Genomic DNA, 16,817 nt, shown 5'->3' with positions numbered 1-16,817 from the left:
AGTTCAACAACAGTTTTTTTTCCCAATAGCAATCAGATGCTCAAACCTCCGCTTGGTACACTAATCAAGAACTATTGCAAGTCACTTTTTTTGCCCTAGGATAACTGTGAACAGTTGTTATCTATCATATATTTACTGTCTCTTTTAATTTAATTCAATTATAGTACAGTATTTCTTCACAAGTACCTGTTCAGCCGCAGCATATGAGATTTTTCACTCTATGTACACTGGGTAATATGCTTGATAACAAATTCATTCTCATTACCCCTTTTTCCTGAGCCCATGCTCTTTGGTTCTGGAGTTAAACTCCAAGGAATGGAAATCCAACCTTTGTAAACTTTCCCCAAGGGACAACTATTCTGTACCTGGTTAAGTCCCAGTGAATCCTTGAAATTGTCTCCAATCAAATAATAGCAAAATTGTCCACTGTGCTATAAACTTGACCTGACAATTGCGGTAAGATTTCCTCCACTTTTACCTTCCAATCCCCGTGAAATATGCGCCCAACATTCCATTAGCCTTTCCGATTACGTGCTGCAGGTTTCTGCAGTTTCTCTCCAATCCGTAGCTATGAGAATTGCATTTTAAGCGATAACGGAAGGAATAGCTGGGTTGTCACATACCAAATCATTCCATCAAAGAGGTTGTGGATGATGAGATGGGACTGAGTCACTACTATCAGCAAAGTCACATGAGTCCATCCAAACTGTAAATTAAAAACGAACATCAGATGCAGCAAGTTTTAAAATTAGAGCATGTCACAAACATATTAAGTCACCAGAATTTAAATAACCGTGAACTGAATTCGACACAAATTGGGGTTTTCTGCATTAGTGGAATGGCACTGAACCGCGACACAACTCATCAGCCTCCATACAGGTTTATGCCCAAACCAAACCATTTATTCAGCTATCTGACACCCCTAACACCCCCTTCACCATTTAATAAAATCACCGCTGATCTTACTGTGTCTCAACTCCACCCACAGCAACCTATTACCTCTTTTATCAAGAATACATTTGCCTATGGTTTAGAATCATAGATTAATCCTATGGAATTAATCAGGAAAGGCAAAAGACATTATGAGAGAAAGTTGGCGGTGAACATAAAAAATGACTGCAAAAGTCTTTATAGATATGTAATGAGAAAGAGACTAGTAAAGACAAATGTGGGTCCCTTGCAGTCAGAAACAGGTGAATTGGTCATGGGGAACAAGGACATGGCAGACCAATTAAATAACTACTTTAGTTCGGTCTTCACTAGGGAAAATATGAATAATCTTCAGGAAATAATAGGGGACCATGTGACGGAAGGTCTGGGAAAATAAGTGTAAGTTATGAGGTTGTGTTGGATAAATTGAAGGGATTAAAGGCAGACAAGTCTCCAGGGCCAGATGGTCTGCATCCCAGAGTGCTAAAGGAAGTAGCCCATGAAATAGTGGATGCATTGTTGATAATTTTTCAAAACTCTTTAGATTCTGGAGTAGTTCCTGAGGACTGGAGGGTGGCTAATGTAACTCCACTTTTTAAAAAGGGAGGGAAAGAGAAATCAGGGAATTAGCTTGACATCAGTAGTGGGGAAAATGTTAGAGTCAGTTATTAAAGATGTGATTGCGGCACATCTGGAAAGTGGTGAATTCATTGGTCAGAGCCAGCCAGCATGGTTTAATGAAGGGAAAATCATGTCTGACTAATCTTATTGAATTTTTTGAGGATGTAACTAGTAGAGTGGATAGGGGAGAACCAGTAGATGTGGTTTACCTGGATTTTCAGAAGGCTTTTGAAAAGGTCCCAAACAGGAGATTACTATACAAAATTAAGGCACATGGTATAGGGGATATGGTATTGAGGTGGATAGAGAATTGATTGACAGATAGGAAGCAAAGAGTAGGAATAAACGGGTACTTTTCGAATGGCAGTCAGTTACTAGTGGGGTACCATAAGGCCCAGTTATTTACGATATATATTAATGATTTAGATAAGGAAATAGAAAACACCATTTCCAATTTTGCAGATGACATGAGGCTGGGTGGCATTGTAAGCTGTGTAGAGGCTGTTAAGAGTGTGCAGGGTGACTTGGACAGGTTGGGTGAGTGGGCAAATGCATGGCAGATGCAATATAATGTGGATAAGTGTGTGGTTATCCACTTTGGAGGAAAGAATGGGAGGGCTGAGTACTATCTTAATGGTATCCAATTAGGAAAAGGGGAGATGCAAAGAGACCTGGGTGTCGCTATGCATCAGTCATTAAAAGTGGGCATCCAGGTGCAGCAAGCAGTAAAAAAGGCGAATGGTATGTTGGCGTTCATATCAAGAGGATTCGAGTACAGAAGCAGAGAAGTATTGATGCAGTTGTATAGGGCCTTGGTGAGACCTCACCTGGAGTATTGTGTTCAGTTTTGGCCATGGAGAGAGTGCAGAAAAGGTTTACCAGATTGATATCAGGGATGGTGGGACTTGCATATGAAGAAAGGCTAGAACAACTGGGCTTGTACTCGCTGGAGTTTAGACGATTAAGAGGAGATTTAATAGAAACGTTCAAAATTCTTAAGGGATTTGACAGGCTAGATGCAGGAAAATTGTTCCCAATGTTGAGCAAGTTTAGACCAGGGGTCACAGTTTAAGGATAAAGGGGAAGTCCTTTAGGACTGAGATGAGGAAGAATTTTTTTCACTCACAGGGTGGTGAATTTATGGAATTCTCTGCCGCAGGAAGTGATTGAGGCCAGTTCCATAGCTATATTTAAGAGAGAGTTAGATTTAGTACTTGTGACTAGGGGGATCAGGGGGTATGGAGAGAGAGCTGGAAAAGGGTGTACTGAGTGGATGATCAGCCATGATCAAAATGAATGGCGGTGTAGGCTTGAAGGGCCAAATGGCCTACTCCTATACATGTTTTCTATGTACTCAGGTAGGTGAATCAGAAACCAGGCTCGCGACTCTGAACAAAGGTGATGATAAAAGATATGATATCTGGATTAGCTATGATAGATTGAGAAACTTTACCGAATAGGTTTATTGTGGATATGTTTGGGATTATTTAATGAATGTATGCCCTATTTATGACAATTAAAAAGCATCTCCTCCACAATCTCCATCAGTACCAAAGCACCACAGGGCTGTATACATAACCCCCTGCTCTACTCGCTCTACAAATATGACTGTGTGGCTCGGTATGACAAAAACACCATCTTCAAATTTACCAATGATACCACAGTAGTGGGTTATACAAAAAGGACTGATGAGTCAGTTTGTAGGTTGGAGAATGAAAATTTGGCTGAATGATCCACTAAAAACAACCTCGCACTCAACGTCTCCAAAACCAAGGAGTTGAATGTGGATTTCAGAAAGGGAAAATTAAAGGTATACAATCCAGTGATCATATGGGGGGGGGGAATCAGAGGTGGAGAGGGTGAGCAGATTTAAATTCCTGGGTGTCACTATCTTGGAGGACCTTTCCTGGACACAAAGCACAAATGTCATCATGAAGAAAGCATGTCAATGGCTCTACCTCCTCAGGAGTTTGAGGAGGTTTGGTATGACACTGAAAACCTTGGCAATCCTTGACAGATGTGTTGAGGAAAGTGGGCTGACCAGCTCCATCATGGCCTGGTATGGGGGCACCAATACCTGTGCGTAGAAAGTCCTGCAAAAGATAGTACATCACAGGCAAAACCCTCCCCACCATGAAGAACATCTATGGGGAGCTCTGCTGCTGGAGAGCAGCAGCAATCAGCAAAGTTCCACGCTATCCAGCACCTGCTCTGTTCTTGTCAGGAAAGAGGTATAGGTGTCACAAGACTCACACCCACCAGGTTCAGAAACAGGGTTTCCCCTCTACCATCAGACTCCTCAACAACAAACTCAATCAGATACTCATTTAAAGACTCTTATTTTGCATATAATTTATTATTGAATATTTCTTTCTGAATTTTAGTCAGTTTTTATGCATTTTATTTCTTGCTCACATTTCTCTTTTGTATACATATCTTTTCTTGAGTACAGATTTTGAATTACCAATAAGTGGTAAATCTGCCTGGCCCACAGGAAAAGGAATCTCAGGGTTGATTGTGATGTCGTGCATGTACTCTGACAATAAATCATGTCTGGCATAAGCATGGAAAGATGGCAAAACTAGCTTACAAATAAAACTAAGGAGAAGGAATTATCAGAATGGACAACAGGCCTGAGGATTAGGAACAGTTTCGAATTCAGCAGATGAGGACAGGTGGAGGGGAAAGATTAAAGTAAACGCAGGGAATATAAAAACTGACTGCAAAAGCTTTGACCAATATGAACAGTAAATAAATAAAAGGTCTATGAAGACCAACAAAGGTCTTCAGTGAGAAATGGAGTAATTATAATTGGACACAAAGAAATTTTCAGACAAGGACTAACGATATGATGGAATCATGGTCTGTTGAGGAGGAACGGAGGGTAACGGGGCTCATGACTGATCATCCACATCTCTGACTATCAAAGAGTGTGGTCCTGAAAATAATGGTTGCATTGGGGCTCGTCTCCTACAGAATGGAGGGCAAGTGCAACTCCACTTTTAAAAAAAAGAGAAAAAAACCCACAGGGAATGACAGAGGTTAGCCAAGTGCCAACAGTGTGAAAATGCTAGAGTCCATTGTAAAAGACTTTATATTAAATAGAAGAACTGGCCCGAACAAAGTCAGTCATGGTTTATGAAAGGGAACAAATCCACTGGAGTTTTTTTTAAACTCGAAGATGTTCAGAGGCAGAACCAGCGAGCATGTTATCTGTGATAAAGACCAGCTGTGCTCAATAGTCAATTTCTCTCTTGCTCTCTCTCTCTCTCTCTCTGTTCATCCCATGACCTCAGAAGAACAAATATACCAAGGCCAGGCAGTCCAGGTTGGATCCTGCAATGCCACAGTCCAAGGTGATAGTGAGCTATTCAGGGTCAAGCAAGATGTTGATCTAACTTGCCTGAGATTGACACGGTGTGCAATGCTAATTTCGGACCCAGATTACAATGAAAAGCAGAGGTAAACAAGAGAGACCGCAGATGGTGCAAAACTAGAGAAACCCACAAAATGCTGGAGGAACTCAGCAGGTCAGGCAGTGTCCTTGGAAGGCCACAGATAGCAAAATTTCGGGCCGGGTTTTTGGCCTTAAACGTCAACTATCTTTTGCCTTCCATGGCTACCATATGACCTGCTGAGTTCCTCCGGCACGTTATGACTCCGGATGAAAAGCAAACGCGCAATGTCACGTTCTGACCAGTAGTGAGTGACATACCATGTAGAACTGCAGTCGGTAATGTTTCTTCACAAGGCTCAGGACAAACATGCAGAATCCTACAAACAAAAAGCTCAATGTCAACATCTTAGATCTTTGACAGGATTGGCTGGAATTAATTTAGACCTCTAAAAATGAACAGGGAAGGCTATTCTTTGGCAACTGTGATTTCTTTGATGTGTTCTTCGAATGTGTGGGTGGAACTGTCTCACACACAAGCCAGGAAGATCAATTCCCTAATTCAGTAAGAATTAGCTAACCTCCCTTGTGACAGCATCTGGGATGTGGTAATTACACTGAGCATCATTGCACAGGAAAAGTTCAGTGAAACAAAAGACCGTCACACAAAACAGGCCATTTGGCTCAAGTGCTGGCACTGTGTTCTAGACAGTGCTTTTTCAATCCCATCTTTCTTAACATAACTGGAATATTCTCCGACTTTGCATATTCAAATTATTTTCTCTTTAATACATTCTGGCGATTTGATTCAACTATCAATGGAACCAAATTTTAGAAGCAGAAAGCAACAAACAGATACTGTGTCGAACACAAGCGACTGAGGGCAAATTTCTGTCCCAAAGCCATGCCAATTTGGAGCTATCTAGGTTTAATGCAATAATCAGGTTCAGCTCAGCATTCCCCTCTGTTATTAACTGAAAATGCAGGGGCACTGTGTTCGTCAGTCTGCTCCAATGTACAGTGCAGCTTAGCAATCATTTCTAGAGATAAGAAAACCTCAAACCACAGCAATTAAGCCAGGCAGCTTATGAACAATCTCTCTGACTGAAAATGAACATCAGAAATGTTCTATGACTGCAAAATTTTACCTTCTGGTAACAGTTCAGGTTGCTGTACAAAAGTTGTGTACCTATTAACTGACAATTTCAGCAAGAACATTTGAATACCATCTGATTCTAAGTTCAAGGTACCATGGCGGTCCTTGAACTTTAAAAATGTCACCCCAAAACTAGGGGTCGACTTATACGCCAAGTATAAAAATTCAAAATCTAACAGCACTCCCCCACAGGGTCCGTCCATCCAGTCTGACTGCCTTAGCTCTGTATAGGCTTGAAACGGCCTGTTAAAGGAGCCTATAGTGGTTTATTTTAAAATATGCTTATAGAATTTAAACTTTCAATGGGTAATTTGCTTTTGAAATGTTGTGAATTAGAATATTAATGTGCATAGCAACATCATTCCACTGGTCAGACTTGGGGTAGTTTTATATATCGAGTATAGTTCATAACCTACATTTCAGGTGGAAATTTTGGGGGTCATCTTAGACAGAGTCTTCTTGTATACCAACATTTTTTTTCTTTTTAAATTTAGACATACAGCACGGTAACAGGTCATTTCGGCCCACAAGTCCTTGCCGCCCAATTTCACCCAATTAACCTCCAGGCCCAGTACATTTTGAACAATGGGAGGAAATTGGAGTCTCCGGGGAAAACCCATGTCTTCTTTCTTTGGCTTGGCTTCGCGGACGAAGATTTATGGAGGGGGTAAAAAAGTCCACGTCAGCTGCAGGCTCGTTTGTGGCTGACCAGTCCGATGCGGGACAGGCAGACACGATTGCAGCGGTTGCAAGGGAAAATTGGTTGGTTGGGGTTGGGTGTTGGGTTTTTCCTCCTTTGCCTTTTGTCATTGAGGTGGGCTCTGCGGTCTTCTTCAAAGGAGGCTGCTGCCCGCCAAACTGTGAGGCGCCAAGATGCACGGTTTAAGGCGTTATCAGCCCAGTGGCGGTGGTCAATGTGGCAGGCACCAAGAGATTTCTTTAGGCAGTCCTTGTACCTTTTCTTTGGTGCACCTCTGTCACGGTGGCCAGTGGAGAGCTCGCCATATAATACGATCTTGGGAAGGCGATGGTCCTCCATTCTGGAGACGTGACCCATCCAGCGCAGCTGGATCTTCAGCAGCGTGGACTCGATGCTGTCGACCTCTGCCATCTCGAGTACCTCGACGTTAGGGGTGTGAGCGCTCCAATGGATGTTGAGGATGGAGCGGAGACAACGCTGGTGGAAGCGTTCTAGGAGCCGTAGGTGGTGCCGGTAGAGGACCCATGATTCGGAGCCGAACAGGAGTGTGGGTATGACAACGGCTCTGTATACGCTTATCTTTGTGAGGTTTTTCAGTTGGTTGTTTTTCCAGACTCTTTTGTGTAGTCTTCCAAAGGCGCTATTTGCCTTGGCGAGTCTGTTGTCTATCTCATTGTCGATCCTTGCATCTGATGAAATGGTGCAGCCGAGATAGGTAAACTGGTTGACCGTTTTGAGTTTTGTGTGCCCGATGGAGATGTGGGGGGGCTGGTAGTCATGGTGGGGAGCTGGCTGATGGAGGACCTCAGTTTTCTTCAGGCTGACTTCCAGGCCAAACATTTTGGCAGTTTCCGCAAAGCAGGACGTCAAGCGCTGAAGAGCTGGCTCTGAATGGGCAACTAAAGCGGCATCATCTGCAAAGAGTAGTTCACGGACAAGTTTCTCTTGTGTCTTGGTGTGAGCTTGCAGGCGCCTCAGATTGAAGAGACTGCCATCCGTGCGGTACCGGATGTAAACAGCGTCTTCATTGTTGGGGTCTTTCATGGCTTGGTTCAGCATCATGCTGAAGAAGATTGAAAAGAGGGTTGGTGCGAGAACACAGCCTTGCTTCACGCCATTGTTAATGGAGAAGGGTTCAGAGAGCTCATTGCTGTATCTGACCCGACCTTGTTGGTTTTCGTGCAGTTGGATAATCATGTTGAGGAACTTTGGGGGACATCCGATGCGCTCTAGTATTTGCCAAAGCCCTTTCCTGCTCACGGTGTCGAATGGGAGGAAATTGGAGTCTCCGGGGAAAACCCATGTAGACATGGGGAAAAGGTACAGACAGCACAGGATTCGAACCCCAGTCCTGATCGCTGGCACAGTAAAAGGCCTCGCGTTAACTGTGCCACTCCTTGCTGTTACGGCACCAGCAACCCAGGTTCTGTCTGTAAGAAATTTGTACATTCTCCCCTTGTCTGCGTGGGTTTCCCCCGGGAGCTCCAGTTTCCTCCCACCGTTCAAAATGTACGGGGATTGTAGGTCAATTGTAAGTGGGCGGCATGGGCTCATGTGCTGGAGGGTCTGTTACTGTGCTGTATGCCTAAATTTATTTTTTAAAATTAATTTAAAAGCACTGAGAATGGAGAGGAAAGATAGGCAGTATAAAAGAATTACTTTCTTTCTCTCCACAGATGCTGCTTGACCTATTGTTCCTCCAACAGTCTGTTTTAAATTACAAGTGACAATTCAAAAACAAAACATGTGCATTCATGTTGGAGAAGTTTCTTTCAAACCATGACAGACCAGCCCTGTTTGAGTGCTCCTCCCAATTCTAACCAAGGATCTCCCTTCGACGTTCAAGTATAACACATGGAGTCTTGACCCTGCCATACAATTATAACCTAAGCTAGCATTTTAAGCCTATTGTTCAAACCTTTGATTCTAACAGGATCTAAAAAGGAAATTTCATGCTGACTGCAGAGCACAAATGTTTGTTGCTTGGGAGTTTTAAATTCCAGATCCATGGCAGGCATTCTCTGCAGATACATTAATCTTTAACTGACTAAAGGTGACATCAACTGCTTTTGAAAACTAACCACATTTGACATTCAGAGTAACCTCTGTAAATGAAGTGTTAACTTCCTGTCTTACTTCAACATGTTTAACAAGTATTTGATTGTTTCATTGTACTTGAATAAGAAAAAAATAAACTGTCTGATGCATAACTAGTACATAACAATTTCTGGCATGATTTGGTGTCCAAATCCATTTCTTCTGGAGGTCCTACCCCCTGGAAAATTAGACCAGGTATGTCCTGCCACAATTCAGCCTAGATCAATGTCACTTCCCCCCCTATCTCTTGCACAAGATAGTATCGTCACTGTCCCATTAACTACAATATCAAAATACCGTGACAAATGGCTTTCATAATTAAGTTGCAATGAAACAAAGACTGCATCAGACTGAAAGTCATGAATCATGTATAATGAGCATGGCTTTAATATTTTATAAATTCCCCCTCTCAATAATTCTACTAATTTTAAAAAAATGCTGGTTGTCCGAAGCATAGATTAAAATACCACGGATAAGTAGATCAATGGCTTTTAATTTAGACATACAGCATGGTATCAGGCCCGTCGGGCCCCGAGTCCTTGCAGCCCAAATACCCCTATTAACTTTCAAACCCCACCCCAGTACATTCTGAAGGGAGGGAGGAAACCAGGGCACCCAGAGGAAACCCACACAGACCCAGGTAGAACCCACAAACACCTTATAAAAGAGTGCCAGATTTGAACCCCATTCGCCAGCGCTCTTATAGCGTGGCGATATGCTCACCGTGCCACCTTGATGCTGCCGCTGTGGGTGATAGCTTAGAATGTAATCGTGAGCAGTGTGATGGAACTCATTTGTAATACCTAGCTGGAATTTACTGTTCAGGGAACCCACCATGACCAAGGTTCCCCTCTTATCCCTGATTTCTCCTGACCCTCCTGATCTCACCACATCAGCTTCCTGTGAACTTTGGCTTCTTTTAACAGGCATTGGCCTGAATCCTGAATACGAAAGCAGCTTTGTACACCCACTGTCTGTGGACTGTCAAATCAGATTCTGAAGCATAGCAAACAAGAGGGATTTATTTTTGACTTTCCATGATTTAGCACGAGGCCAAAATGTGGCTCACATTTCACGCACCAAAAATGGGAGCAATCTAATTTCTAGGCGAGGGAGCTTTCCGCAATATTTCTACATTCAACGGCAAAATGACATTTGCTGGTGAAATTGTTCTCAGCTTTAAGTGGCTTGTTCAATGTTACTTTTAGACAAAATAAAAACAGCTGTACCTGCCAAGTAAAGAGCAAAGGAAATGAAGCGATGGTATTTGCTCAGAATCCGGAGAGGCTCCTCCCTCTGAACCAATGAAAAGAATGTGTCTGTTACCGTCTCTCCATAGAAGAAGTAATTAGCGCATAATAAGAAATACCTATAAGAGAAAAATAGGAAAAACCTCAAAAACTTTGTGGTGGTAAACTACTCCTTTGGATACCATATTGCAGTTGCTATCAACAGGTAGTTCCTACAGGTTAACTTGGTTTGCTTCAGCTAGTCAGCTCCTGAAGCAGTAATCCAAGTCTTTGTTACCTCAAAACTTGAAAACTCCAGTACTTTAGCCATAACTTTAAAGTCTAGTTTCCACAGATATGCTCAACCAAAGGCCTCCTGCCAGTACCGCAGCCAGCACCAAGAGTTTCTCAACCATGGTTGCTGACCTACATTCAGCCTTGATCCATCTCGTTAAAATCCTAGTGCTGCATTCCAAATTCCTCCACATCTTTGCTAGTTCCTTCCAATCATTGCAAATTTCTCAAACCCACGAGATATTTGAGCTTCACCAATTCTGGCCTTGTTGCTTGGCAGGTGAACGTTCGCTATCCATGTCTCTCATCTCCTTTGGGATGTTTCTTAAAATCTATCACTTTATCAAAACTGTCTAACTATCAAATGTCAAACTTTATTTGAAAGCATGCGTGGACGGCTGTTGCAAATTCCCCCCTCATGTAGGTACGTGGTAGTCTGGAAAGTTGAGGGGAATGTAAGTATGAGCATTGAATTAATGTAAAAGATTGCCACATGGTAAACGTGGTGGACTAAAGGGGCTGTTTCTGTGCTATAACTCTCTAGGACTCTATTACACTCCAGTGAATAATCCAGCATGCTTTATCATATCAAAAAATGTTGCAAAAAACCTGCTATTGATGATTATTTGGAGAAACGGTATTCAGGGCCAACGATAAGAAAATCAACATGGTGAATAATTACACAAGGATCAATTTAATAATTCAATCCTGTTGCAGTCTCTACCCGAAATGTTGACCATGCTTTTTTCTCCACAACTGCTGAGTTCTTCCAGCAGTTTGCTAGCCTCCACATTCCAGCATCTGCAGACTCTTGTGCCTCCAACTCATTAATGTACGTCAAGACTATTGCTCTCAATACAATGCCTAAATAGGAGGAAGCTTTCATGTCCCAGCGAAGACTAATGCTTGTCAATAATTTACTGGAAGCGCCGACACCACATCCAGCCTCTCTCTTTCTTTCTTTTCTTTCCCCTTTTCTTAGTCTTTCCTTTTTTGGGGGGTGGGGGGTGGGAATGAGAGGGGTATGTAGATTGCTGGAAGATATTGATATATTCAGTGACGTTCTTTTACTTTCATTGGTGCAACTCTGGTCCTCATGTAGAAAAATGGCAACTACAGACTCCAAAGATGATCAAAAGCTTCAAAGCAAGTCTGGATCTCTCATACCCGCACCAATGAAGCAATTAAACATACCCGAGTAATCACAAACACCTGTAAAGCCAAATGTCCCAAACATTATAGTGCCCTGAAATGAGGGGACAATGTGCAAAAAGTGTTGTAATTTCTGCATGGTCAAACCAAAATGTATTCAAATAACCCTGAATAAAATCTGGAATATGCATTTTAAATATATGTGAATTGTTTGACTATAAATGTAAAACTGTAGAGCACAGGGTTAAATAAAGGGGAAAATAGTGCCTTGTCCTAAACATTATGGAGGGCACTGTAGATGCCACATCCAGCAGGTTCAGGAACAGCTGCTACCCCTCCACTATAAGACAAATTTTACATTTACATTTCTTTATTTGTGTACAGTTTTTTTGCACTACCAATAAGTGGTAACTCTGCCTCGCCTGAGGAAAAAGAATCTCAGGGTTGTATGTGATGTCATGCATGTACTCTGACAATAAATCTGAAATCTGAATCTGAAAATCTACCCAGCTAAATGCCTGTTGAACAGATACATATTTTAGCAACTTTTCACACATATACCAGTCAAATTGACCAAGGTTCCTCAGAAGTAAATGGAAACTAAATTGGCTGGAGAAACAGGTAAAGGTTCTATTATAGTCACATAATGCATTTAAAATGGAACATATTCTTGATAAATCTTGAAATTCTTTAACTTTGTCTATTGTAAGGAAGACAGAGAGTCACCACTTTGTCCAACGTTCCTTTCTGAAATGAGGCCTAGTGAGGAACGAACTCACGACCCCAGGTTTCCAAGATCAGTGCTCTAAACACTGAGCTATTGTAATAGGATCTTATTAAAATAAAATAAAGCCTTTGGCTGCTCATATGGAAGAACTCATGCAGCTACATTTTCATTTCTCATGACATCAATAGCTTCATTTTACAGCAACATTCTACAATCTGCTCACCAGCTCAGTGTCCGGAACCATGGCAGATGGTAGGAGTGATAAACGTTGTAACCAATCAGAATTATCTCATGAAAGCATTTGATCTGTACACATAGAACCTAAAGAATTGATAGAAAAACAAAAAAAACTCATGATTCTTTACATTCAGAGTTACACTTAAGCCTGATCAAAGTTGACATTTCTAGCAATCAACAAAGCATTGCATAACTTACCACATTTCAACACACTTTTATAAAGGTGCAGTACTTCATTTGGATACATCTGCAAAGTTGCATTATACAGAAGGAAATGTTTTTGCTCCAGATTTACTAGGAACACCCCATACAACAGTTCCATTACTAGCATAAAGCCTGCACTACATCAGTACCTTTGACATACATACAGCACATAGCCGTAATCATAGAAAAACCCAGACAAAAGCACAATTTAAAGCCAAGTCCAGCTATAATATACCATGGAACATTAGCTGGGAAAGGTTGTCATGCCAATTGATAGTGCCAGAGATTAATGCATAGAAATCATATTTTCTGTCTAAAAATACATAGGTTAATAAATGGCTCCAAATTTTACTCAAAACACTATTTTGTGAACATTTTTAATCCTTTGATGTCAATCACATAACACAGAACCCAGATAATTGAATTTTATTTCTCATGTGATATAATCGACAAACGAACCAAGAGATATTTAATATCCCAGGGGCAATTCATACATGTTGAATTTTAGAACACAAGAGCATAAGAAATAGGAGCAGGAGTCGGCCATCCAGCCCGTCGAGCCTGCTCTGCTATTCAATGAGATCAGGGCTGATCTGATGATAGGCTCGTCTCCACCTTTTCCTCATAACCTTTAATTCCCCTGCTATGTAAAAATCTATCCAACCTTGTCTTAAATACATTTACTGAGGCAGCCTCCACTGGGCAGCGATTCCACAAATTCACCATCCTCTAGGAAAAGCAGTTCCTCCTTATATCCATCCTAAATCTACTACCCTGGATCTCAAGGCTATGTCCCCCAGTTCTTGTCTCCCCCATCAATGGAAACAATGTACCTACCTCTATCTTATCTATGCTTTTCTGAATTTCAGCGAATACAGCCCCTGACAGCTCATTCTCTCCTCATAGGCCAACCCCCTCATTTCACCATCCTGGTGAAACTTCTCTGCATCATCTCCAAAGCCAGTACATCATTGTGCATTGTTTCTTTTAAATCATTTCTTTTAAATTGGGTGATTTTTTTTAACTTGTAAAATTTGGCCAGATCAGGCTATTTCTGTGTGCATATTCAGATCTTTCCTAATATATTATGCTGGTTGTACCAAATCATCAAATTCAACTTTAGAATTCTACATAATCACACCCCCTGTGATCCTGCAGTAAAATCCTTTTTGCTTATCTGGCAGTGAGGAGGACCGAAAGCAGTCTGCATTCCTGCACCTGTTCACTGTGGACTCAGTCATAATTGATGGGGACCTGCATCAAGAAAACAGTATAAAGCTCCAGGAGAGGGCACACCTTCAGGATAGAAGGGGGTCCACTTGAGGAGGCATTCCTTTAGCTCGGGGGTGATTCCGGGGAATGAAAAGGTTGTCATACGAGGAATGTTTTTTGGCCTTTTGGAATTCAGGAGAATGAGGGGCGATTTCATTGAAACATTTCACCTGTTGAAAGGCATGGACAGAGTAGATGTAGAAAGGTTGTTTCCCATGGTAGGAGAGTCTAGGACAAGAGGGCACAACTTCAGGATTAAAGGATGTCCGCTTAGAACAGAGATGCGGAGGAATTTCTTCACCAGAGGATGGTGAATCTGTGAAATGTGTTGCCACAGGTGGTTGTGGAGACATTGGGTATATTTAAGGTAGATTGATAGATTCTCGATTAGGTTATGGCATTAACCATTTTTTCCTCTCACATACCACCTTAAGTAATTCCTTACTAACCACAGAGCACCTACGGTACTATGCTGCAGGTACTCAGTGGTTAATAAGGGATTACTTTTCAAAAACTCTCAAACTTTTTAAATTTAGTGGAATTTTGTGTGCGTGGGTAAGCGCCACAGATGCAGAGCGGCAACCAGCCACCACACTCAATACAGGTAATGATAACACAAAGAAATTCATTCATATACTGTATTTTTTCTTCTACAATGTTCATATTTAAAAAAGGAATTTTTTGTAATGAAAAAAATGTATGCTTACATTTTTGTCAAGTGTTGACTTTTAAAAATAAAAACTGTTGGTTTTGATAAATGAAGCATGCTGTATTTACTAATGAATAAACCATCATTATTTACCTGTTCCTCTCTTCTTTATTCCTCCTTAAATGTGAATTTTAAAAGTACTGCCCGAGAATATGGACTGACCCAATCCCTGAGCAGTCCGGATTTTAGAACTTCTACTGTAGAACTCTCTACATTCAACCAATGTCTCATCCAACCAGTAATTAAAAATAGATTTTTAAAACAGAAAATATTGGAAAAATACAGTTCAAGCACCTTGGATGGAGAGAAATAGAGTTAATGTTTCAGGTCCATCATGTTTATTCATAACTGGGTCAATTTAGAAACAGGCGTTTTTAAGCAAGCAGAGAAAGGAGAAGATGGAAAGAACAAAGGGAAGTCTGGTATTGTCAAGACCTAGTTGGTGTCAAAGAGGAGAGGAAGCTGAAAGCCTGCTAAAGGCAGTTCGTCTGTCTGGAGGAGAGAGAGGCCCAGGAGAAAGAAACATTGCTGTAACTGTTGAGATTCAGAACACTGCAGAGAACAGGAGAAGGGGGATTGGAAAATAATGTGATAGGCAGTTGAAACCTCAGGGTTACAACTGCGAACTGAATGGAAGCGTTCTACAATGTTCCAATTCACGTGTTCCTGCTTTCATCTCCTCTCCTGCCATTCAGTGCAAGGTTAGGGTTCTCTTGCTCTCACTCTCGACCAAATTCAACAGATCATTCTTTATCATTTCTCCGATCTTAAATGAGAGACCACCAACAGACACATCTTCCCCCTTCCCTCCTCATCTGGAGTTCCCAGGGACTGCTCTCTCCATGACTCACTGGTTCTCTCTTCCATCCCTCCTAACACCTTCATTCCTCACAGCACCTTCTCGTGCAACTAACTGGAGAGGAAACATTACTTCTCGTCCCACCATTCATTTGCACTTCTGCCAGTTTACTGTTCTGCCCTTTCTCCATACTGGAGAACCCAAATGGAGTTGGATGAGTACTTTGTAAAACATCTCTCTTCACCCCATAAAGGGGATGCTGAGCTTCTGTCACCTTAATTGGCCATCACACTCCCAATGTGACATCCCTGACTTTGGCCTCTGACACTGCTCCAATAAAGTTCACTGAAGGAGCAACATCATTTGCTGAGCATATTTTATCCCTCAGGGTCCAACAATTTCAGTAAACCAGGCTTACCAGTAAAAACAACAAGCTGGAGAAACTCAGCATGACACCAGTTTGTGTCTGCACATGCTAGTTCCACAGCAAGAATTCAGAATGATAGGGGTGCTCAGCAAGCCCTGCCTTTGGGAAGGGATGAGGGAAGGAGTAGGATTTTGCATTTTGAATTGATGATCTCTCAAGGTGAGGATATGTGAGGACTTGTTGGCCTGGGTTGTTCATTCTCATGCAAATACATCCTAGCCTGCTGTGCAACTCCAGTACTTCCTGCTTTTGCTTTAGATTTCCGCCATCTGCAGTTCATTGTCTTTCAGTCCCTGACCAACTGTGATTCAACTCACTTCAGCCCCTGATACTGCCCAACTGGCAACCTGAGCATTCACAAGATATAGGAGCAGAAGTGGGCCCAACTGCTCCACCATTCTGATCACTCAGCCCCATTCCCCAGCCAATGATGTCCTGACTAATCAAATACTGTCCCTGTCAATCTCTGCCTTAAATACACCCAGTGACTTCACTTCCACAGCTGCCTGTGGCAACAGGTTCCACAGGCTCTCTGACTAAAGAAATCTTTCTGTATCTCTATTTTAATTTGATGCTCTTTTATTCTGAAACTATGCCCTCTTGTCCGAGCCCCACCCACCACCCCCCCCCCCCCCCCCACCATCCTTGCCACATCTACTCTGGCCAGGCCTCTACAAGGTCCCCTTTCATCCTTCTGTAATCCAACGAGTACAGTCCAAGAGCTGTCAAGCATTCCTCCTAAACTAACCCTTTCATTCCTGGGTATCGTTCTAATACATACTCTCTGAACCCTCTCCGACACCAGCTCATCCTTTTTTCTCACTAGTGCCCTATAGAGCCTTAACATCACATTCCTGCTCTTATGTTAT

At 42.0% G+C, this 16,817-nt stretch overlaps 1 protein-coding gene across 2 annotated transcripts in view; it reads right to left on the bottom strand.

Moving 5' to 3' along the window:
- The window catches only part of cds2 (CDP-diacylglycerol synthase (phosphatidate cytidylyltransferase) 2), a 56,320-nt gene that overhangs the window by 25,205 nt on the left and 14,298 nt on the right, over positions 1–16,817 (bottom strand). For both annotated transcript variants that reach the window (XM_069917992.1, XM_069917993.1), the window contains exons 4-7: positions 12,524–12,621; positions 10,128–10,267; positions 5,267–5,325; positions 624–706 (exon numbers count right to left, since the gene is read on the bottom strand). In XM_069917992.1, coding sequence (XP_069774093.1) covers positions 624–706; positions 5,267–5,325; positions 10,128–10,267; positions 12,524–12,621 — 380 coding nt within the window. The remainder of the gene's footprint in view (positions 1–623; positions 707–5,266; positions 5,326–10,127; positions 10,268–12,523; positions 12,622–16,817) is intronic.

The sequence above is a fragment of the Narcine bancroftii genome, chromosome 2 (genome assembly GCF_036971445.1).
Source record: "Narcine bancroftii isolate sNarBan1 chromosome 2, sNarBan1.hap1, whole genome shotgun sequence".
Classification (NCBI taxonomy): domain Eukaryota; kingdom Metazoa; phylum Chordata; class Chondrichthyes; order Torpediniformes; family Narcinidae; genus Narcine; species Narcine bancroftii.
Note: the sequence above shows the minus strand (reverse complement) of the source record. Positions and strands in the feature narration are given on the sequence as shown.